Source organism: Canis lupus, chromosome 23, assembly GCF_011100685.1.
Source record: "Canis lupus familiaris isolate Mischka breed German Shepherd chromosome 23, alternate assembly UU_Cfam_GSD_1.0, whole genome shotgun sequence".
NCBI lineage: Eukaryota > Metazoa > Chordata > Mammalia > Carnivora > Canidae > Canis > Canis lupus.
Genome location: NC_049244.1, coordinates 9019654 through 9041719, shown reverse-complemented (window position 1 = coordinate 9041719; position 22066 = coordinate 9019654). Strand labels below are relative to the sequence as shown.

Genomic DNA, 22066 nt, shown 5'->3' with positions numbered 1-22066 from the left:
GTCCAAGGGCTGTGATGGCTGAGGGCCCGGGGGTCAGCTGGAGCAGGCTCTCCACACCGGGGGGCCTGGGGCCCTACATCTGCAGCTCCTCAGGGAGGTACAGGGAAGGACCTGGCCTCTGCCCTTGTCAGGGGACTCTGTAAGGCATCATGGCTTGAGAGAAGGTACAGGCTCTGGCTCGGAGGAGCCCACCTTATTGTCAATGGGCGAGTAGACGAGGGCATCCTTGTAGGACCGCGCTGCCTTGGCAAACTGCTTCTCTGCCAGATAGTGCTCCCCAAATTGGACACAGATGGAGGCTGCCAGTTGCTTCTGGGAGGGGATCATCTCTGGCTGCTCCAGTGGAACACGCTTCAGTATCCGAGACTGGAGGTCCATGGCCTTGGGAAACCAATAAACTCGGGATCAGAAACTCAGAGCCCAATGTGCTAGGCCTCAGGCCAATTGACAAAAAATCTCTACTTTTTGGACCTGTGGTCGGGTCAGCAGATTATCAGAAAGGGCATCTCAAGTGCCCTTGAACCAATCTGGGTCACTCCAGACAGGCCAGGCCACTGCTATGTACCCAAGAGGCAAGCTGCTCTGCCTCTGGGGCAGGAGTAGAAACAAAGGCACCCAAACAAAAACCCTATTGTACTGTACTTGTTTCCCTTTTTCCATCATGCCCTGATACTTACCATGTCTAATTTGCTCTGGCGGTCCTAAAGGTAGAACATGCACACAGTAGGTGCTCAGAGCAGGCTGGATTTTAAGAGATGCATTTGTTCTGAATACTGCCCCGCTGGGAGTTTGAGGCAGCCTCCGCACATATTTTCCACAGCATAAAATGATCAAGTGAGTAACCAGGGAGCACGGGAACAAGAGGAATTGATGATGCCACGATTAAGTTTTGGGCTTTCTGAGTGGGAATCCAGTGGAAACCAAAGGAATAAATCGTCTCGAGCAGTCAGACAGTGGGCTTTCCTGCTATTACTGAGGAATGTCCCCCTCCTCCCCCGGAACAAGTGGCAGGCCCCACCCTTGCTAGAAAGAACAAGGAAGGTATGGGTAAGAATGGCCAGGAAGTGCCCCATCGAGGCAGCTTAATGGGGAAAGAGCTTCGGCCAGAGCAGGTCAGACCTGGTTCAAATCTCAGCTCCGCCACTTACTAAGAGTGTGACTTTGGGCACATTTTTTAACCTCCTGGAGCCTTATCTGTGAAATAGAAATGTCACAGTGCTTCCCTCAAATGGCTATGGCGAGAATTAATAAGAAAGCAAAAAGCCTAATATAGCACTACTCAATGCTCGGGAGCTACTGGCTTTATCCAGTATTGTCACCACAGCATCCTGTGGACACGGGCACCTTCTTATGCCCTGCCTTCTCCAGCCAAGCCCAGCCCAGGTGGCCTTAGGGCACTTTGGTGGATCATCAAAGAAGAGCGCAGTGCAGGAATAAATGGAAGGCAGAGGTCTGAGGTAACCCAGGTCCTCTTTTGAGTGCCAGCCCTGGAGCCTTCCAGACCTGCAGTCCTCGCCCTCCCTTTTATAGCTCCCGTCAGGAAATGGCAGATAAAGAGCTGGAGTCTGTTGTCTCTTGTCAATTACCTTGTTTAAAGTTTCCATAACATCTTCTTTTTTATGACTCTTATAAACCTTTGCCAGCAAGAGCAAGTACTTGACATCGTTCATCATGGATGGGATGTCTTTGACTGCAAAATGGAAACTCAAATAAATCAGTGTTCTGGAGCCCCTGGGAAGCTGGGGATGGGCGAGGGAGGGAGGGGCCTGGGCTCAGGACCCCTGCATCATTCTATCATTCTGCAGGAGAAGAGAGTGCGGGTGTGGGGACGGGGGCCAGTATGCTGGGGAAGTGACTTTAGGACGTGACCTCACCAGAGTCATGTTCCAGTGCCTGTTTCAAAACTTTTTCTGCCTTGTTGAACTTCTTTAACTTCAGGAGCAATTCAGCCAGACTACAGCACAGAAAGTCCTGCCCACTGATCTTCTGGGCAGCCTCATAATAATTAATTGCCTTTAGGTGAACAAGAAATGTGGCATTGGGTCTGGTTCTACCTTGGAAGGGCCTCATGTTGTGTTCCCCGCAGCGGCCACCGCACCTGCGTGTCCCTCCAGGACACAGAAGCCTGAGATGAAAAGGCCCTCCCAGCTGGCAGGGAGCTCAAGCTGAGCAGGTGTGTGTGTGTGTGTGTGTGTGTGTGTGTGTGTGGCAAGGGTAGGGCTGAGGGGGTGGGGGGGTGGAGGTGAGTGGCTTCAGAATTCTCTCCTTGGTACCTCATTCAGCAGGGAGCTAGGGTGGAAATGCAGCTCCCATCCAGACCCTCCCACCCACACACCCTCCTCTCTCTTCCCTGCTAGGCTGCCCACCCCCCCACCTACCCCATCCCAACCTTGCCTGACCTTGGCGTACTGGTGGGTCTTCACATAGGCTTGCCCAATCCTGCTGACCAGGGAAGCATCATGTGGGTTCTTTCTATAGGCCTCGTCATAAACTTCCAGGGCCTTCTCAGGCTGGTGGGGAAAGTGTCCAGAGGTTTCTCTCTCTCTCTCTCTCTCTCTCTTTCTCCCCGCTCCCACTGGAGACATGAGACTGAGGGGCTGCTAGGCAAGGCCATGAGGCTTTCACTCACCTCCTGAATGTTCATGAAAGCATCACCCAGTAGCAGGCTGGTGTGGGGACCAGGCAGATGTTCACAGAGCTCCCTGCAAAAGTAACCAAAAACTTAGCTCAGACCTATGCATCCTTCATGTTTCTGAACCCATCTCCTTCTCTTCTTTTCCACTAATTCATCCATTCATTCCTTTATCACTCAATAGTTATTGGAAGCCCACTGTGCATGAGGCACTGGGCTAGCTACCTTAGTCTAGGCGCTCATCTGTTTTCTGGAGCATGCCAGAGCTTCCGCCCTTCCCTCTGGCCTCCACTTCTAACACTGTAGACTTCTCTGCATACGCAGGCATCCTGCTTTTTCTAAAACTCCAATATGACCACGTCACTCCACTCTATTGGTTTCCCACTGCTCTTGGCTTCGCCTCCTTCACCCTGGCCCACCAGCACTGCATCCCACTGGGATTGCCTAGACAGAGTTTGTTTGAGGGAGGGGCTGGGAAGATATTTTTGAGGCCCCCATGTCAAATCGTAAAGACAGGGCTTCTAATCCCAGCTCTTCAGCATCCTGCTCCTCACATTGGCCACATCAAGCCACTAGACATTTCTTCAAGGAGAGGCAGAGTCAGGGGCCAGGGCAGGAGTGCAAATGAGAGGCCACACAGGACAGGCAAGCAGGACAGATTCAGTTCTCTGTCTTCAGAACTCAGCAATGAGCTGGCCTGATTAACTTATCACATTCAAGTTCTGACCCATGGGTAATTCCATACTTGCATCTGACACAGTTGGAGGAGGTGGCCTGAAGGTCCAGGTGGAAAAAACACAACCTTCAGGGAGGAAATACTCACTAAAACACTGCTGGAAATGGAGCTGTCAGGGGGTCACCGCCTGGGGCTTACCGGTAGCAGCTGATGTAGAGCCGGGTGTCTTTGCGGGTCTGCAGGTAGATATTGGCCATCTTCTCCTTGGCTTCCGTGTACCAGGGCTGCTTGGGTGTGATGTTCCTCAGCATGCTCAGTGCCATGTCCACGTTCCCCTTGCTCAGGGCCAAGTCCACGTTGGCAATGGTGATGCGGATCTCCTCTGGTGTGCCACTGAACTCATTGATGGCATCTTGCATGACCTTGGTGGCCTCGTGCTAGGACACAGGAACCCAACAGACCTGTTAGCTGTCACAACAGGTGGCCTGACGACCCTTGGAACCTCTTGGAGGAGACTTAGTGATCCCTTTTCCCACTCCTGCCCCCAGAGAGAAATGAAACACACACACAGCCAGAAGTAGTCCTGCTACATGGAAGCCAGGGATAGGATGGCTCACATTCACCTGCGGAGAGGCTCCAATGGCAGAAAGGAGAGAGCCCTTCAATGCCCACAACCACTGTTCCTGGGGGGGGGGGGCGGAGGAGGGACAGGTACCCAGATAGCTGGGGGTACAGAAACCCTCAACAGCAAGAACTGGCCTATTCCTTAGCATCTCAATGTCTGTTGGTGATTCCTTCCCGTTGGAGACCTTTGGACACATCTCCTTGTACTTTCCTGCTTTTGATCAAAGATATGCTTATTTATCTATTTAAAGATTTTATTTATTTGAGAGAGCGAGTGCACACGCATGTGCATGCATGTGCTTATCCAGGAACAAGGGGCGGGGCAGAGGGAGGAGGAAGCTGGCACCAAGCTGAGGCTTGAGATCATGACCTGAGCTGAAGGCAGGCATTTAACCGACTGAGCCACCCAGGTACCCTGAAGGTTAATATTACAGTATTTGGCACATGAAAGTCTATTTGGATTTTTTTTTTCATTATATTTGTACCCTAGATTATTTTAACAAAGTTATTCTCTTTCCCCATTTTGGTGTTTTTTTGACTTGGATCCAGCCTTACCAAATGTTTCTTCCTCAACCTCTGCTTTGTTTGCTTGGTATGTTTGTACCATCTTTTTACTTTCATTCTGGGTCCTTTGGTGTTTGAAACCTAGACAGTAGGGGTTCCTTTTGTTGTTGGCTTAAATCACTCTTACTCTTTTATGTAATAGGTACATTATTTCATTTACAATTTTATTTTATTTATTTATTTTTTTTAACAATTTTATTAATACAGATTCATTCTCGGGTTTTCTGCCAACTTGTTTTTCCACTTTTTCTTGTTGTTTTCATTTGTATATGCTGCTGTGTTTGGCTTTATTTCTGCCCTTATGTGTGGTCCTGCTTTCTTATCTTGATTAATGTGGTGGAAATCGTCTAAGTTCTAGCAAGAATCACCTCTCTATCAAGAAACAGTTTTGGTAAAATTTTTTTTTTCACTCTATAAAGATGGAAAAAATTGGCTGCTTATAGTAACCCCACCTTCCCTTCACAGCCTCCTCCCTGAATTTTTTATGGGATACTATTTTTATTTTGACTTTAATAATAATTTTTATTTGAAGAACTTAGCAATTATGCTGGCTTTGAGTTGAAACGACTATAATTATTTCAATATAATTATATTTATTTAGGTTAGTCCTATGTGTCCTTTTAGAGCTTAAATTTTTTTCCCACTTATAAAAACTTTGTGTTTTGGTTGTCTGGATTATATCGACAAGTAGGTTTTCAAAAAAGTTTAGGGGTGCCTGGGCAGCCAGTTGCTTAAGCATCTGCCTTCAACTCAGGTCATGATCCTGGGGTCCTGGGATAGAGCCCCACATTGGGCCCCCTCCTCAGCGGAGAGTCTGCTTCTCCCTCTCCCTCTGCCTCTCCCCCCTGCTTGTGCTCTCTCTCTCTCAAATAAATAAAACCTTAAAAAAAAAGCTTAATTAACATCATAATTCTGGAGTTATTCAATTTTTTAGAGTATCCTTTATTTATTTTTTAATATTTTATTTATTTATGAGAGACATACAGAGAGAGAGGCAGAGACTTAGAGGGAGAAGCAGGTTCCATGCAGGGAGACGCTTAACCACTGAGCCACCCAGGTGTCCCTAGGGTATCCTTTATTGCTTTCATATATGAAAGATACCCTGGGAGACATCCCTCCCCCATAGACATCGTATAAATACTGTTATTGTCTTCCTGAATTTAGTATTGTTGAGTAAAAGTCTGAAGCCAGTGTTATTTTCTTTCTCACAGCAGCTAATATGCTGCTTACTCAGATGCTTGTTGGAACTTTCAATGACATTATGAATCCTTGATTCCCATAACTTTATTAGGATATTACTATTAGGAATTTCTCAGTCTTAATATTTTACTGCTATTTCTCCAGCACAGAGTGCCTTTGCATGTCACTGATTTGTTCTTCCCCAAAGGAACAGTTCTCTTGGTGTGTCTCTGACATGTCCTCTGTCCTGCATTTCTCCTGCAGGAACACTGATTTTGCTCTTGCTGGCTATCTGCTGTCTCTCCCTTTCTTATCCGTCATCCTCTCAAATCACTTCAATGACTTTCTCAACCTTTTCCTCCATCAGAGAGCCTCAGTGAGGGTTCAGCCACTTTATATTTTTAATTATGGGACTAAGGGAATCACTGCTTTCTGTGCTTAATTTCTTTAATTCCGCTAGCTGAACTGCTTTGTGGATCTCTGGTGCTCTGCTTTGAGCTGATTTTACAAGATTCTGTGTTCTTTTTATTTTGAGTGCAGAAAAGTTGTTTTGTTTTTTTTTTTTAATTTTTTTTTTAAGATTTTATTTATTTATTCATAGAGATGCAGGCAGAGAAGCAGGCAGAGGGAGAAGCAAGCTCCATGCAGGGAGCCCAACGTGGGACTCAATCCCGGATCTCCAGGATCACACCCCGGGCTGCAGGCAGCACTAAACCGCTGTGCCACCGGGGCTGCCCAGAAAAGTTGTTTTGTTTTGATTACTTCTTCTATTTTGTATAGTACTCTTTCTCCCAAAGTTGTCTTTGGATTTTGTTTCTTCTCTCCTTCTTCCCTTCTGCCTTTCTTTCCTTCCTACCTTCCTTCATCCCTTCCTGTCCTTCCTTCCCTCCTCCCTCGCCTCCCTCCTTCCCACCACCTTGTTGGACTCCTTCTGATCACCACTCATTCTCAAGTGAGATTTTCATTTCCTTTACTCAGGAACTAGGCTCGGGAGGGAGAGGGCGTACGGAACACAGCTCTACTAGAAGCATGTTTCCCCTGGGCTTTCTGTGGGTCTTCCCTTTTGGGGTAGACTTCGTGAGAAGCTGGGGTTGGGATGGAACCCCTGGCTCACAGGTAAGGCCACAGTTTGCAGATCTGTTATCCTAGCAAAGCAAGGGGCAGAACTGATTTTCCAGTTATTTCCCTCCTTACTTTCCTCTGGCAATGTCTCCTAGAGAGGAGCCCAGACAGAGAGAAGCAAGGAGGCATTTTAGCAGAGTTCTTGTTCATTGGCTCTGCCCTTCCAAAAGTGGAATACCCTTTCCTGGCTTGACAGTTCAGAAATTTCAGTTCAGAAATTTCAAGCAAATGCAGGAATCAGGCCCCCACTCACAGCACCCAGCTTCCTCCCCTCCCCCCATGGTAAGTTCTGAAAGGACAGAGACCTTGCTGGTTGCTCTCCTCTACACCCCCCTACCCCTGCTGCCACATGGTGCCTGGCATGTAGCTGGCCCTCAATCACCAGCTGAATAAATGGCCAACTGAATCAACTATTCTGGGATGTGGCTCTTCCCTAATTTTGTTATAGATGGAGATTCCTTCTCCACTTTTAGTTCTTGTGTTCCTCTTGGCAGACTTAAAGGAGGAAAGTACAACAAGCAGGCTTCCACATTCCCATCTTTGCCCAGAAGGCAATTTTTAACTTTAAGGAGAAAGGGCCTCATGGGCTGTTCCTTCTCCATGGCAGGATCATCACAGGCAGCCAGATACCCCAGGACTGCTGGGTCACAGAGATGGTCCTGGAGCTATGCTGACAAACCCCTTTCTGGTGAGCAGGTGAGTGAGTGAGGACAGTGAGGATCCGAGGCAGCATGTGGGGCTAGCTCCGCCCCCACCCCTGCCTTAACCCCTGCCTCTGTGCTCTCCACTGTTCTTTTACAGCAGCTTCTGTCTTTGCCTTGACAGACCTTCCAAGGCCCCAGGGCTGCCTCATACAGTTGAGCAAACTGTATACTACAAAACTCCAAGGGACACAATTCGTAAAGATTGTGGTGTGATGATAGCGTCCATTGGAGCTGTGCAGTGCCCACTCTGCACAACCACCTGTGGCTGCCCTGATGGGTCTCTGGGCTCTGCCTTTATGAAATCCTCCTGGGGACAGTGAGGTAGGCAGGGCACAGATCATGCAGGACTCAGTAGGGTTTGGACTTTATCTTGAAGGCAGTGGGAGCCACTGAAGCTTTAGGCAGGGGGAAGATGTGCTCCCAGATGAATAACAGCTCAAATAATAGCACAAACAAACATCACCCAGAATTCAAAGAGCCTGGTGTGATTACCCTGGACCTCCAAATGCCCCAATCCCAAGGGAAGAGAGCACGGAATTTCTTACCAGCTCCCCATTCATCCGGAGGGCATCCACCAGTTCCAGTAAGATGGATACCCGCTCGCTGGGCCGTACAGAGGGCCCACGGAACTTCTTGCCTTCTTCCATCTTCCGAGTTGGTAGTTTTATGATCATTTTCAGTGTCTTTATGGCTTCTGGATGGTCTCCAGACTTGTTGAGGGCCTTGGCCTTGATGAAGTGGTACATGGGGTGGTCTCGCACCTAGAGGAGCATAGTGCAGCACGGGACTCCAGTGCACTCTGCTGCTACTCACCGCACCCAGATTGGAGGAAGCTAGAGAAGCCCACTGAGCCTACATTTGCCTTTGGCCAGCAGAAGGGTCTGAGGGATGGAGGGAGTTCCTGGGGCTACTCTCCCAGGGGCAGGTAGGGGCTGCAGCTAGCTGAGCTTCAAGGTACTGAGTGGGCGACTGGGCACAGAGGACCCCCACCTGGAAGTTGTGGCTGACGCCCAGCTCTAAGCAGTGGGAACACATGGCAAAATTGCCCTGCGCCAGGTAGATGTGGGACATGAGGAGGTGGGCATCCACGTAGGTGGGGTCCAGCTCCAGGCAACGCTGCAGGGTACTCTGGGCATTCTCTAACTCTCCTAGAAATGATAAACAGGCCTCTATATCCAGGGATCCCTGGGAACTCCCAGGACCCAGTATATAAAGGCAGAATGAAGTTTATATGTCCAGTTACCCGGAAATACCCAAGTCAGCCATTTTACCTGGGTCTGTTCTGTTTCACTCAGAGGTCTCTTCTTAAAATTAGAACTCCAGTTTTTCCCTTGATGCAGACAAAAGCCAGGAAACTCAAACCATGGTGTAACCCTTCCTTTCTCTCTGTAACCCTCAGGGAGATGGCTAAGTCACATCACTGCTCTATTTGGAAGCTCGGGGGAACACTTAAGTCTTGATTCCCACACCTCATAGCAGAACAAAACCTAACAATAATAGCAACTATAATAGCCCTGACTTATGAAGCACCTGCTCTAGGCCCAGTACATGCAAAGCACTTTTAGAAAGGCTGGTTTAATATTTGCCCAGCCCTACAAGGTTGGCAGTATTATCTGTGTCTTTTAATTGTAGGACTAGAACCCAGTGATGTTAAGGCACTCAGCTTACAAGGGACAAAGTTAGCATTTAAATCCAGGGCCATTGGCTCCTGAGGCTGAGCTATGAATGCCTTGGCAATATGGGGATAAGGGGTCTTCCTGCAGCCAGGCTGGTGGCAGCCCAAGGCTGGGGAACACTGAGCTGGTAGGAGAGTCCTTCTTCCTCTGCATTCAGGCCTTTTGACAGCTCCTGCTCAGAGTCTGTAAGCTGGCGATCGGGGAGCACCTGTTTCTGGATCCCAAACTCCCTGCTCCTCCTTGTGTGCTGCAGAAATGTGAAGATGTCACTATGGCAACCTAAGCAGCTGGAGACCTGGCTTTGGCCCTAGACTTGCTTGCTGGCAGGTGCTAGCACCCCTGGGGGAGTGCTCCTGCCCTTGCCTTGTACCCAGGAGCTCTGGAAACTGTGGGTAAGGATGAAGATGGGGGAACTCTCTGCACAGTGTGACCCACGCAAGGCAGTGCCAGAGGCCAGATGCATGCCGCGGCATTTGGGATTCTTCAGAAGCCCCGAGCACACCAGAGATTGGCCTGTCTTCCAGATGGATGGGAGTACAAGACCATAGGGGGAAAGCACTCAGAGAGGACTATAAGGCTCCCATGGAGATTTCTCCCACTTTCTCTCTTTCTCTAGGACCTGAGCCTTGAGATGGAAGAAGCTAGAAGGATATTGCTCAGGCTATCCTGAGGCTCTGAAAGCCGAAAGCTACAGGGTCTATCCTTCCCATGAGGCCCTCTGGGCCACCTTTTAAAAACTGCAACACTGCCATCCCATCCCTTCCCCTGCTTTAGTTTTCTCCGTGGCATTATTGTGTCTTAGCAAGCAACGCAATGTGTTTATTTGATATGTTAACTATTTCCCCTTACTAGAATCCAAACCTCATGAGGGAATCTCTGCTTGTTTTGAGGACTAGTCGATCCCAGTGTCTGCATGACCCCTGTGTATAATGGAAGTTCAGAGACTGTGACCTGGCTCAGAGCATGGAAGCCAACAGCAGCAGGCCAGGTGGGAGAGACCCCTGCTGGGGAGGGAAGTCAAACCGGTTTCAGGGGAGTGGAGACCAGAGATGGGTGTGTATGTACGCCTGTGAGACATCCCAGGCAGGCGGCCTGTGGATGCTAGCCCGGGGCAGTGTATTCAGATGAACAGGCTCACCTGAGAGGTACTTGACCTGAGCCATCACATACAGGGGGTCGATCAGGGCTGGCGCTGCTTTGACTACAGGATTCAGGATCACAGTGACTTGTTTGAGAAGCTGAGACACGATCTGGCCTGGTGACCGGGGCTGTAGGAACATGGGGCCTGGCTGTATGGTTTGTCCCATTGCAGACAGACTCCTAAAGCTCTTAGAAAACACTGTTTCAGTGAAGGAATTTTACTTTATTCCACATGTTTATTATCATCCACTCTGAGCCATCGAGTGCTAGAGTGTAGGCTCCAGAGAATGAGGCCTTGGCTTTGCTCACCCTTGTACCCCCCAGTACCTAACATGGTGTCAGGCGCACGGCCGTGAACTTAATATTTGTAGAGTGACTCATTCCTCTGCACTGGGGGCATATCTCAGGTGTGTGAGATATGACCCTTGCCCATAGGGGGATCTTGACTGGCTGTGAAAACAGGCAAACAAGTAAAGCAGACAAACAAGGAAAGAGTAATATACTCCCTAGAAGACATCTGGAAAAAAAGGAGCCTGATTATTCTCCAGGATAAAGGCAAGGGCATGGGGGCTAGGATGTGCTCTCACCTGCTTGGGGCAGAAGAACAAGTACTCCTTGGCGATGCATACCAGGAAGAGGGGGTCCAGTTTTTCAAAGTACTCACAGCCCAGGGGGAGGCCCTGCATGCTGGAGAAGTGCAGCTCTGCAGCCTCCTTCAGGAGGGCAGTGGCCTTCTGCCCCTCCTTGTGCTTCCTGGATGCCAAGAGGGCCTGGAGGAAAACCAGCACCTGTGGGAGGCAGGTCCAGGTCTTGGCACCAACACCGCCAGCTGGGTGGTGGGTGTGGGGGGCGAAGCAGGAGTCTAAGCCATGCTGGTTACTGGATTTTGGAAACTGGGTGGGAGGAGAGAAGGGACACGATCCTGGAGCAAGCCATTAGCCTCAAGAGCTCTGACCTCAGACTTCCCAAGGGACTGCTGCACCTCCTTCAGGAACTCCAGCTGCTGCTGAGCCTCCTCCAGGTGACCTTCCAGGATCTGGCACCAGGTGACCCCTGGGAATGGGAGAAAACAAGCATGGACAACTGGCTCTGACACAGAGCCAGCAGGTCAACAAGCCAAGGAGCACAGATGAGACGATGGAAGGAAGGGTGATACATGCTCATGGTTAGGAATTCAAAACAGGAGGCAAGATGGACAACCATACCTAGCTCCTGCTCGGTTTTACATGTGTCTCTCTCCAGAGGTAGCCACTATTAACAACTTGCGGTCCCTTCCTTTTTTTTTTTTTTTTTTTTTTTTTTTGCGGTCCCTTCCTAATCATTCATTTGTTGGCGATGTGTACACATCTAAGGTATACGGCCCAGTTTATACACATCCACCTGGTTCTCTTTAATGACAACAGAATATTCCACTGTGGATGGGACACTGTATTTGATGACTGCCCCACTGAAGAGCACCTCATCTCACATTTGGTTTGCTCTTGATGTTCAAATGTTGTAGTGCCAGGGTAAACATATTTCTGTGTTCTAATTCCTGAAGTTGAGTTGATGGGTCAAAGGGCATGTATATCTAAAATGGTGATAGATAAGGCCACTTGTCCTCCAGAAATGTTTCAATTAATATTACTGCCAAGAACTTGAAAGTGGCCTTTCCCCACAACCTCGCAGACATGCTTTACTCTTTGCCAGACTAAAAAATGAATGGTAACTCATTTTAATTCACTCTTTTTTATTGCTAGGGAAAAGGAACATTTTTTTTTTCCCATATATTGAATGGCTTTTTTCTTTTCTGCTATGAATCTCCTGCACACAGCTTTAGCCTGTTTTTTTTTAAGCCTGTTTTTCTTTTTCTTTAGCCTGTTGTTTTCTTTTTTATATATTAGGATTATTAACCCTTTGTAGCAAAATTTTTCCATTAGTTTGCCATTTTATCTTTTTAGTATTTTTTTTAAGATTTTATTTATTTATTCATGAGAGACACACACACACACACAGAGAGAGAGAGAGAGAGAGAGAGAGAGAGGCAGAGACACAGGCAGAAGAAGTAGGCTCCCTCTGGGGAGCCTGATGCAGCACTCCCTCCCAGGACCCCGGGATCATGCCCTGAGCTGAAGGCAGATGCTCAACCACTGAGCCACCCAGGCACCCTACCTCTTCAGCATTTTTCAGTGTCTTTTGCCATCCATTAGTTTTAAATTTTTACATAGTCCAAAAGGTAAGACATTTTCCTTTCCGATTTCTCAGTTTCCCTCAGGGAGCCCAAGTCTGATTGAATTTTTTGTTTAAGTATTTAATTCATCTGGAATTTATTTTTTTTTAAGATTTAATTTATTTATTCATGAGAGACACAGAGAGAGGCAGAGACACAGGCAGAGGGAGAAGCAGGCTCCATGCAAGGAGCCCAATGCGGAACTCGATCCCAGGACTCTGGGATCACGCCCTGGGCTGAAGGCAGATGCTCAACCGCTGAGCCACCCAGGTGCCCCTGGAATTTATTTTCTAACTACTCTTTACCCACCTCCTCCCAACATGGAGTTTGAACTCACAACCTCAAGATCCGAGTCATGTGCTCTATCAACTGAGCTAGCCAGGTGTCCTTGGAGTTTATTGAGAACGGTGGAGTTTATTAAGACCGGATAGTCAGATGCCCAACCACAAATTATTGAAACCTACCACAATATTGGTTTGAAAGGTCACCTTTGAAAGACCTGTTTCCGTGCCAGTGATGGGCTTCTTTATTCCATGTTGGCTTCAAGCTGACATTACTACTGTTGTTTCGTAATGTGTTTTGAATTTGGGAAGACAAATCCATCTATTCTTATTATTCATCCTTTAAAGATATTTCCTGGTCATTTCAGTGTATTTATTCCTGATTATCTTCTAATTACCATCTTGGTTTTCACTTATATCCATCCCACTATTTGGCTCGTCTGTGGAATATTTTACTTTGCAATCACATTTTTAATTTTCAGTAGCTTTTTTGTTCCCTAGAACCTTTTTCACAGTAGCCTGTTCTTTACTTATTGACTGACCTCAGGGCCCTTGCAAACACTGGAGGGGTTTTAGTGGGGGAGGGGAAGGGTTTCTGTATCCAGCTTTACCTTTTCTCCTCAGAGGGCCATGGCTTTGCTGCTCTACCTGGCCCCTCTTTCAAACTATTTGCAGATTTACTAATGGACTAGACTGATGAATATTAGCAGCTAGGGCAGATTTCCCAAATTGTTAAGGTCACTGATTTTCCCAGGCAGGTCAGATAAGAGGGGCACTCCAGGGATGCCAGGGTGGCTCAGCAGTTGAGCATCTGCCTTCTGCCCAGGGCATGATCCTGGAGTCCTGGGATCCAGTCCCATATCAGGCTCCCCACAGAGAGCCTGCTTCTCCCTCTGCCTAAGTCTCTGCTTCTCTCTGTGTCTCTCATGAATAAATAAAATCTTAAAAAAAAAAAAAAAAAGAACAGGAGGAACTCCAGGACACACCTGAGAGGGCTGGCCTGGGCTGGTGTGTGGGAAGGGCATTCTGGCCAATGGCCTTCCCTTCTGGCTGACAGGCTAGGGGTCTCCCCTGAAAGTGGAAGTGGGGAAGGACTGAGCCAGGTGGGGGAATGTCTTACGGGATGTGGCTTGCCTGGGGAGCAGCAAGTCTTTTTGTCCTTCCTGTCCCTGGTGGCAGTGGGAAGCATCAGGGGCTTGGTTCTGCTCCCTCCAGCCCCACCCCTCCTTAAGGGCCTCCTTGATTCCATTCTCTGGTTGTCAATAATCCAACCATATTTCGCTGACTGCCCCATGGCATGTTTTGCTCCCAGCCTCCACTGACCCTGAGCTTGGTTTTTGTTTTTTTTTGTTTTTTTGTTTTTTTCTCTTTTCAACCTTTGTTTTTCCTGGAGCATTCTGGGAGAAAACGGGTCTACTCATTTCTTTAGCTGTTGCTTCTCTACCTATGTCGGCGTATAGGTTTCCATTTGTATGTTGTGGAAAGGCGCCCCATCATACAGTGTATGCCCACACTCACACAGCCTCTAGGGAGAATGCTTCCCTCTCTTCTGGATCCATGGAGGCTACCCTGCTACCTGCCTTCCTGCGCCTCCCACTCCCCACCCTGCCCAACCAGCACGGACCTGTCAAGGCAGCCACACTGTTCGCGTCCAATTTCATGGCCTCCGAGTACCACAAAGATGCCTCCTTCACTTGGTCCTGCAGGATGAAGAGGTAGCCCAGCTCTGTGGCCACATGGGCATAGGAGGATGTGGCCATGAATATGCGCTCGATGAAGCTGCACACTAGCTGTAGAACCGCCTGGTTCCTCCCACACTGCAAGGAACGGGCACATGGAAATAGGGAAACCAGTCAGTCCAACCTATCTCAACAAGGCCACACCAGAAATGGGGGACACTTTGGTAGGCCTGTTGGGTGCTGCTCAGGAGAGCCTAAGGGATGCCTGTGACCCATAGTCAGGTCTCTGCAGTTGACCGGCTGCCAAAGAACCTCACACTGGCCCCATCTGTGGAACCTGCCTCCAGACACAGGGCCCTCGAAAGGACCCATCTCCTGTTTGGCCACAATAATTGGTCCAAATCACCAAGAAGTTTTTCAAAAACTGAAGCTGGTGGAGAGAAGCTGTTTGTCTCCTGCTGATGGGAAGTGGGCCCAAAGGCTGTGAGCAGCCACATCCCCTGCCGGATGTGCAGAACAAGCAGAGAGTATCAGACACGGGTATGTGTTTCTGAGGGAGAGATTGCATCCCAATGGCATTTGACTCCACGGTTCTGGTTCCTAAGGCCCCAGAGCTACCCTAGTTTTTTGTAGCAATTCCTTCTAGTAAATCTTGCTTTGGGGCTGAATGGTCTGGCAGAGACAGATTATTTGGCAAGTTGGTCTGTTTGCTCCTGCCTGATGTCAGAGAGGTCCAGGCAGGCCCACCCTTCCAGGTCACTTCCACAGGAAGATTATAGCAGTTGGGTGCCCCTGCACCCTGAGCCAGAGCTGGGCATTGCTCTGCTGTGTGATAGCCATATGCTGCCCTCTACCCCCAATTAGGGGCCTCCTACTCTAAAAGCACTTCTAGACTCAATTACTCTGATCTTTTACAGCATCTCCAAGCAGCATTTGGGTCTCTAAGCAGCACAGAGCCTACGTGATAGTTATTGGCCAGAGGCAGACAGGGGCTGCTGGGTATGGGCCACCAGCCTGAGAGGCCAAGTTTGAGCCAGGGAGGGGAGGACAGGGTACCCGGGAAGCTTCCAAAAGGGTGGGCATAGGGCTTAAGAAGCATATAAGAGACCTGGGAAGAACCTTCTTACCAGCCTGCTAACCACAAGAATTTTTTTAAGATGGAGGCTTGGATTTCGGGGCTCTCTTGTCTCCAGTGCTTTAATCAGATTTCTAACATGATTGGCAGCCTGCAGGGACAAAACAGACAATGTCAAAAGCAATATACAAAAATGGGAATTGGGCAGAGGTTTGCAACCCTGCTGCACATTATCATCCCCTGGGAGATCTTAAAATATCTACACTCAGAAGCCAGCCCCAGAGATTCGGATCCAACTGGGATGGGGAGATCCCAGGCACCAGCCTTATTTTAAGCCCCACAGGTGGAGCTTTCAGGAACACTGTTCACCCAAGAGCTGGCACTGCCTCTCTGTCTATGGATTTGTGAAGAGAAGCTGCCCTTTCCGACCCCTACCCCCAACCCCACCCCCAGCCAGAAGCCAGCTGTCATGGTGCCCACACATGCCCCCCAGGCTGACAGCACACCTGCTGGGCTGGCTCAGGAGCAGATGGTCATAGCGGGGGCCCTGGACCTGAGCCTCTGCTCCATGTTGACATGAGTCACCACATTGGTGCCTCTCTGTCACTCCAAAGAATCCTCCCTATGGCCCTGTAAGTCAGTACAACTATCTGAATTTTCCAGTAGACAAAGGGTCAGAAAGGTTAGGTGATTTGCCTGGGGACATTCAGTAACTGACTCCAAAGCCTGCGTTCTTTCCCATGGACTCCTCTGCCCCATTACCCACTAAGAGTGAGGAGTTCTTAGTTCCTGGCTGCAAAGAAGTGACAGAAGGGAAACCCTGGATGGGGCAGGCCTACTCTGCTCAGTAGATGCAAGCAAATCAGCACTGAGCATCCAGGGCTGGGGAGAAGCATAAAGCCTAGGGGTTAGGGTGGGGGGGTGAGGGAGAAGTATCAATGCTAACTCTGCCCTGGGGCTAAACCTCAGGCCAGGCCCTAGGAAGGCCCACCCAGGGTGCTTAGGACAGGCCCATTGTCCAGTTCCTACCCAGAGATGGCCTGGGCCCCTTGCTGAGGGTTCCTTTCAAATATGGACTGTCCCCTCCATCTCACCCCTGCCCCCACAAAACCCATAGTCTCAGAACTGGGCAGAAGGAACCAAAAGCTTCCTCTTTGCATCGTGAAACCCTTACAGACTCCTGATCTGCCACTCTTCACAGAGGCAGTGCATTTTTTCAAAAGGCAATGTTGTGGCTGAAAACACAAACTATTCTGGAAAATAAAGACCTGTCTGGGCATTGAAGTCTTCATAAAGAATTCCAGATATTTCTGTGTTTGAGGACAGGTTTGGGTTTCTTTGGAAAAACTACAGGGCTTAGGAGCAAGTCTGAGGCTAGGCTCTACCTGGCCAATACCTGAGCAATTCCAGCCACTCCTTAAAAAATGGCATTTCCCAGGACCTGGGTGGCTCAGTGGTTGAGTGTCTGCCTTTGGCTTGGGTTGTGTTTCTGGGGTCCTGGGATTGAGTCCCGCATCAGGCTCCCTGCAGGGAGCCTGTTTCTCCCTCTGTCTGTGTCTCTGCCTCTCTCTCTGTGTCTCTCATGAATAAATAAATAAAATATTTTTTTAAAAAGTGGCATTTCCCAGGCACTCCCACTAGTCATCCCATTTAGTCCCTCTAACAACCTCACAAAGTGGTTGGAATTATCTCCAATTTATGGATGCTGATCCCAGGGCTTTTCCAGGTGAACCTGCCCAGGCTCACATGAGGTAACTCATGGCAAAACCAGACTTAACCTCACTGCCTGCCCAAAGCAGTCCTTCCGACCTTCTTACAGGGAATATGAGGTGAAGGAGATGGGAGGGACTGAGATCCAGGGAGGACCCTCAAAGGCCCTGGGGATGGTGGAGCTCAGAGCGTTTCCTCCTAGGCTGCACTTGTTTCAAGGCCCAACTCCTGAGTCTTGAAGAACTTACTGTAGTCATATTTCCTTCTCTTGCAAGCTCATGCATTGCTAGAATTTGGCAGGCATCGATATTACCGTCGTCTTTTTCTAGGATTCTGAAAAAGGAAGAGGAGCCACATGAATTTTGAGTATGCATAGACCAGGCTAGCATGGCACTGCAGCCACTTCTGATTGTCTCCTAATATCCTGTCTCCCTTTCTCCTTTTAATAATGGAACTCCTGGGCAGCCCCGGTGGCACAGCAGTTTAGTGCCGCCTGCAGCCCAGGGTGTGATCCTGGAGACCTGGGATCGAGTTCCATGTCAGGCTTCCTGCATGGAGCCTGCTTCTTCCTCTGCCTATGTCTCTGCCTCTCTCTCTCTCTCTCTGAATAAATAAATAAATAAATCTTAAAAAAAAAATAATGGAACTCCTGATCTGGCTGGGCACACAGCTACCCAGCATAAAGACCACATCTCCCAGCCTTCCCCTGCAGCTCAAGTGTGGCCCTGTGGTTAAGTTCTGGCCAACAGGATGTGACTGCAAGTGCCCCAGTGACATCCAGCTGTTTCCTTACAGCACATCTCTTCTTTCTTCTCTTACTTCTTTCTGCTGGCTGAAACATGGACCATGTAATCAAAGTCCTAGGAATATAGAACAGTAAGACAGAAGGGTCCTGGGATCCTAACAGAGTTAAGCTGCTATGCCAGTCCTGGACAACCTCCCAGACTCTTATCTGATAGAGGAATAACCTTTCATGTTATTTAAGTCCATGCATCTGGGGCAATCTGTGACAGAAGCCTATTCATATGCCAACTAACATAGACTTGATCATGGCCCTGTGGTCCCAGGGTGGTGGAGAGGTCCTTGATGGGTCATCTGCAGCTATAAGATGGAAAGGGAACCTTGCTTTCCAACATGTGTCATTGTGAAGACACAGTTTCCGGTCATACATACTTTGGGGTTTTCAATATTCTGTTTCTTTATGGGAAACTTCCTATTTTTCAGCCTAGTTAGGGATGGCCCTGCACTTCATAGAGGGTTACTCTAATTAAGACACAAAATCCCAATATGATTAGTTAGGCAGTCAACATTCAAACAGTTCTAATCCTTTATGCTGATTCTGTAGGTACAGGGAAACAAATACATTTGGAAATTTAAAAAAAAATTTTTTTTTGAAATAACCTATGGACTAAAGAAGAATCAGAATGGATATTAGAAAATTCTTAGAACCAAATGATACTGAAAATATCACATCCAAATGTGTAGATACTGCTAAAATAGTACCTTGAGGGACATGCACAAATCTAAACACATATATTCTAAAAGAAAATTGAGAATGGATGAGCCAAGCATCCCACTCAAGAGTTAGAAAACAAGAGCAGGATAGCCCCACAGGAAGGAGTTGGCAGGAAATCACAAAGAGCAGACATTAACACAGTAGCAAACAGATACTATAGAGACCATCAACAAAACTCAGAGTGGGGTTTTTAAAAAGACTAGTCAATGAAACAAATTACTTTGATGTTGATGAAGGAAATTTAAAGGGAGAAATAAATAATATTAGGGATGGAACAAGAAACACACCTAGAGGGGCACAGATTTAAAAAACAATAGGGGCAAGGTGCCTGGCTGGCTCAGTTGGTAGGGCCTCTGACTCCTGATCTCAAGTTTTTTAAAAATAAAAAACAATGGAGGAAGTTCTGTGAATGCCACTAGCTGCAAAAAACTCCATAAGGGCAGGCATCGGTTGTGGGACTCAGCCCGTTGGCACTAAACACTGTTCCCTGCAGGCAGGGCAGCAGGGCCTTGGGCGAGGGAGGCCACGCACACCACGGTTGTGGCCGTCAGCCAGGTGCTCCCAGGATCCCGCTGGCCGAAGGCCAAGCCTCCAAAGCAAGCTCTTCACCCAGTTCCTGCCAAGGACACTGGCCAGGTGTCAACTCTGAGACAGAGAAGCGAGGCCTGCACAGGCACCGCATGTGGGGGGCCCCAGTGCACTGAGCAGATCCCAATTACATTCATTTGCTCCTGGGTGCCTCTCTCGGGGACTCAAATTCCAGTGATGATCATCAGAGGAATTGCCATCCCTCCACAGGGAAGAGGTCTGCTTGTGTTTTGTTTTGTTTTTGAACTGTGCTGTATAGTACCACAACTTAGTCATGATTCGTAGTGATGACTCGTGGTCACTCAGAAAAAAAGTAGTCTGTTAACTCTTTTTAGGGAGAAAGTTAGTAGCACACATTTTAGAATTACTTAATAAAACTAGTGAAAGCATTAGTTTAAGGAGATAAGCTTCAGTTATCTAGAAAATTCCATCCTCAAAAAACCTTCCATCTGACATCCCTCCCCCCAAGTGGTCTTTATTTCTAGAGACAGTGACAATGCTCCAAGGTCACCCACACTTGGTATCTGGCTTCCACAGCCCCAGGAGCTCCCCGGCTCTTGCTGTCTGGCTAGAAGTCTTCTCAGTCACCGATGACCTTTTTCCCTGAAGTTTTTATTACGGTGTATCATACCCATAATTTAAAAAAATTAAATAATGCAATAGTTCCTTTATGCCCCTCTAACCCCGCTCTTTAGAGGCAACTGCTTGTCAGCCTGTAATCCTGGTTGCTTTGGGTTCCTTGGGTCGCTCCTCTGTCTCTTTCTCCTAAATAACATGCTTATAGCTCTAGATATGCCTATTTCTTTGTCTATCAGGGGCCATGTCCTCCTGGCCTCCTCCCCATATGATCGCATCACTCTCTGTACCTCCTCTGTTGCCAATATTTACTTTTATGTCTTGTTGCATCAAACACACGCTGTCTCCCATGTCCCCATCTTGTAAGATGGGAACATGTTAGCACGCTTGGCTCGCAAAGAAAGGGAAGAAGCAGCGGTGTGGTGTAGTGGTGCCGGTGGACACCTGCCTCTCACCTGTGTCCCATTTCTACTGTCTGCTCCCAGTCCTGCCGTGCCAAGAACAGCTGCATCTTCAGGATCAGGGCAGGCAGGAAGCTCCCTGAGGTGACGGTGATCTGGTTCACCACCTCCAGGGCCCCTGAGTAGTTCTGCTGCATCATTAAGTATGTTGCCTGTTGAAAGCCCAACAGAAGAGCCTCCATCAGTGCCCACAGAGGGAGGTCCAGGGGTGTCAGGGTCTTGACCAGAACAGGAGCAGAGCCTGACATATGTGTGCTGCGGGAATCCCTCGAAGCCCCTGGGGAAGGAGTCACCATCACTCAGAGTGACAAATCAAAGTCCACACCAGTCCTGGCTTCTTGGACAGGTGAGGCCAGGGCTCCAGGGAGATTGGGGCACCCTGGCAGGTGTGGCATACAGCAAGACCACGTGCGGGCCACCCCTAGAGGGAGACCTCAGGCTGCTGGGCACCTTCCACTTCTACTTTTCCTTTTCCATTCACTGTCTTGAACCTTATCAATGAAAATTGCTCCCTGGGGCCCTGGGTCAGTTAGGGCTTGCAGGGAACACTCTGGATTGGGGGGCTGAAGTGGCACTTTTTCTCCATCGAGGATCATGGGGCTGGAGTTCTGGCCTCTGCCGGTCAGTGCCAACCACCAGGTCCGAGTGCGTGAGTGAGTGATTCAGTGAGTCATGGCCCAGGTGCTTGAGGGGCAAAGAGCAATGCTCCTAAAGGACTTGAAACATGACTCTGAAAACCAGAGCGTATGTTAGACCTTTGGCAACCTGCCCTCAAGAGACTTAATAAAAACAAGAGGAAGAGGCACCTGGGTGGCTCAGTGGTTGAGCATCTGCCTTTGGCTCAGGTCGTGATCCCAGGGTCCTGGGATCAAGTCCCACATCGGGATCCCTGTAGGGAGCCTGCTTCTCCCTCTACCTATGTCTCTGCCTCTCTCTCTGTGTCTCTCATGAATAAATAAATAAAATCTTTAAAACAAAACAAGACGAGGATTGTCCCAGGTAAAGATTTATGCATATGCGTGTTCACAGCAGCACTCTTTCTAAGTGTAAACTGGGAACAATCTCAGTGTCCAAACAGTAGAGGACTGGCTTGGCAAATGATATTAGGCCCATACAACAGGGGATGGGCTTGATGGCACGGTTCAAAATGACAGTTACTTATGACAAAATCTTACATGAAGAAAAGGAAGTCAAATGATAAGATGCCCTATCATGACAACTCTATGCTCCTATTAAATGACCACAATATCTCCCGCCCAGTGGAGGGCACTCAGTGGGATCCCCTTCAGGACCAGGAGCAGGAGTAGCTCTCCGGGGAGCCTAGCCCTGGGGCTGCCCATGGCTAAAGGAAGCTGCCTCGTGCCAGGTCACGTCCTTTCCCAGGGGCAGCCCTCATCCAGCCTGTGGTCAGGGAGGGGGTCAGTGAGGGGCCACCCAAACTCTAGAACTCTGAGTTGGCTGAGACCTTTGCTATGGCCGCATCACAGCGCAACTTCTCCCCCCACAGGTCCTGCTTCTGTCCCTCTCCCCACAGATGCTGGTCCCAAGGGTGCCCCCTGGTAAACCTGCAGAAAGCCAAGTGAACGCACACTCTGAACCGCACACTCTGGAAAAAGCCTGAAAGATCCTAAAATGTCCACATGAGTTGTTTGGA

At 48.7% G+C, this 22066-nt stretch overlaps 1 protein-coding gene across 2 annotated transcripts in view; it reads right to left on the bottom strand.

The window, feature by feature from the left end:
- TTC21A (tetratricopeptide repeat domain 21A) overlaps positions 1-22066 on the bottom strand; it is a 32044-nt gene that overhangs the window by 4730 nt on the left and 5248 nt on the right. For both annotated transcript variants that reach the window (XM_038570479.1, XM_038570480.1), the window contains exons 6-20: positions 20407-20564; positions 17520-17604; positions 15614-15712; positions 14432-14624; positions 11273-11370; positions 10905-11105; positions 10316-10445; positions 8492-8649; positions 8047-8262; positions 3507-3745; positions 2630-2702; positions 2400-2510; positions 1875-2013; positions 1587-1690; positions 193-381 (exon numbers count right to left, since the gene is read on the bottom strand). In XM_038570479.1, coding sequence (XP_038426407.1) covers positions 193-381; positions 1587-1690; positions 1875-2013; positions 2400-2510; positions 2630-2702; positions 3507-3745; positions 8047-8262; positions 8492-8649; positions 10316-10445; positions 10905-11105; positions 11273-11370; positions 14432-14624; positions 15614-15712; positions 17520-17604; positions 20407-20564 — 2193 coding nt within the window. The remainder of the gene's footprint in view (positions 1-192; positions 382-1586; positions 1691-1874; positions 2014-2399; positions 2511-2629; positions 2703-3506; positions 3746-8046; positions 8263-8491; positions 8650-10315; positions 10446-10904; positions 11106-11272; positions 11371-14431; positions 14625-15613; positions 15713-17519; positions 17605-20406; positions 20565-22066) is intronic.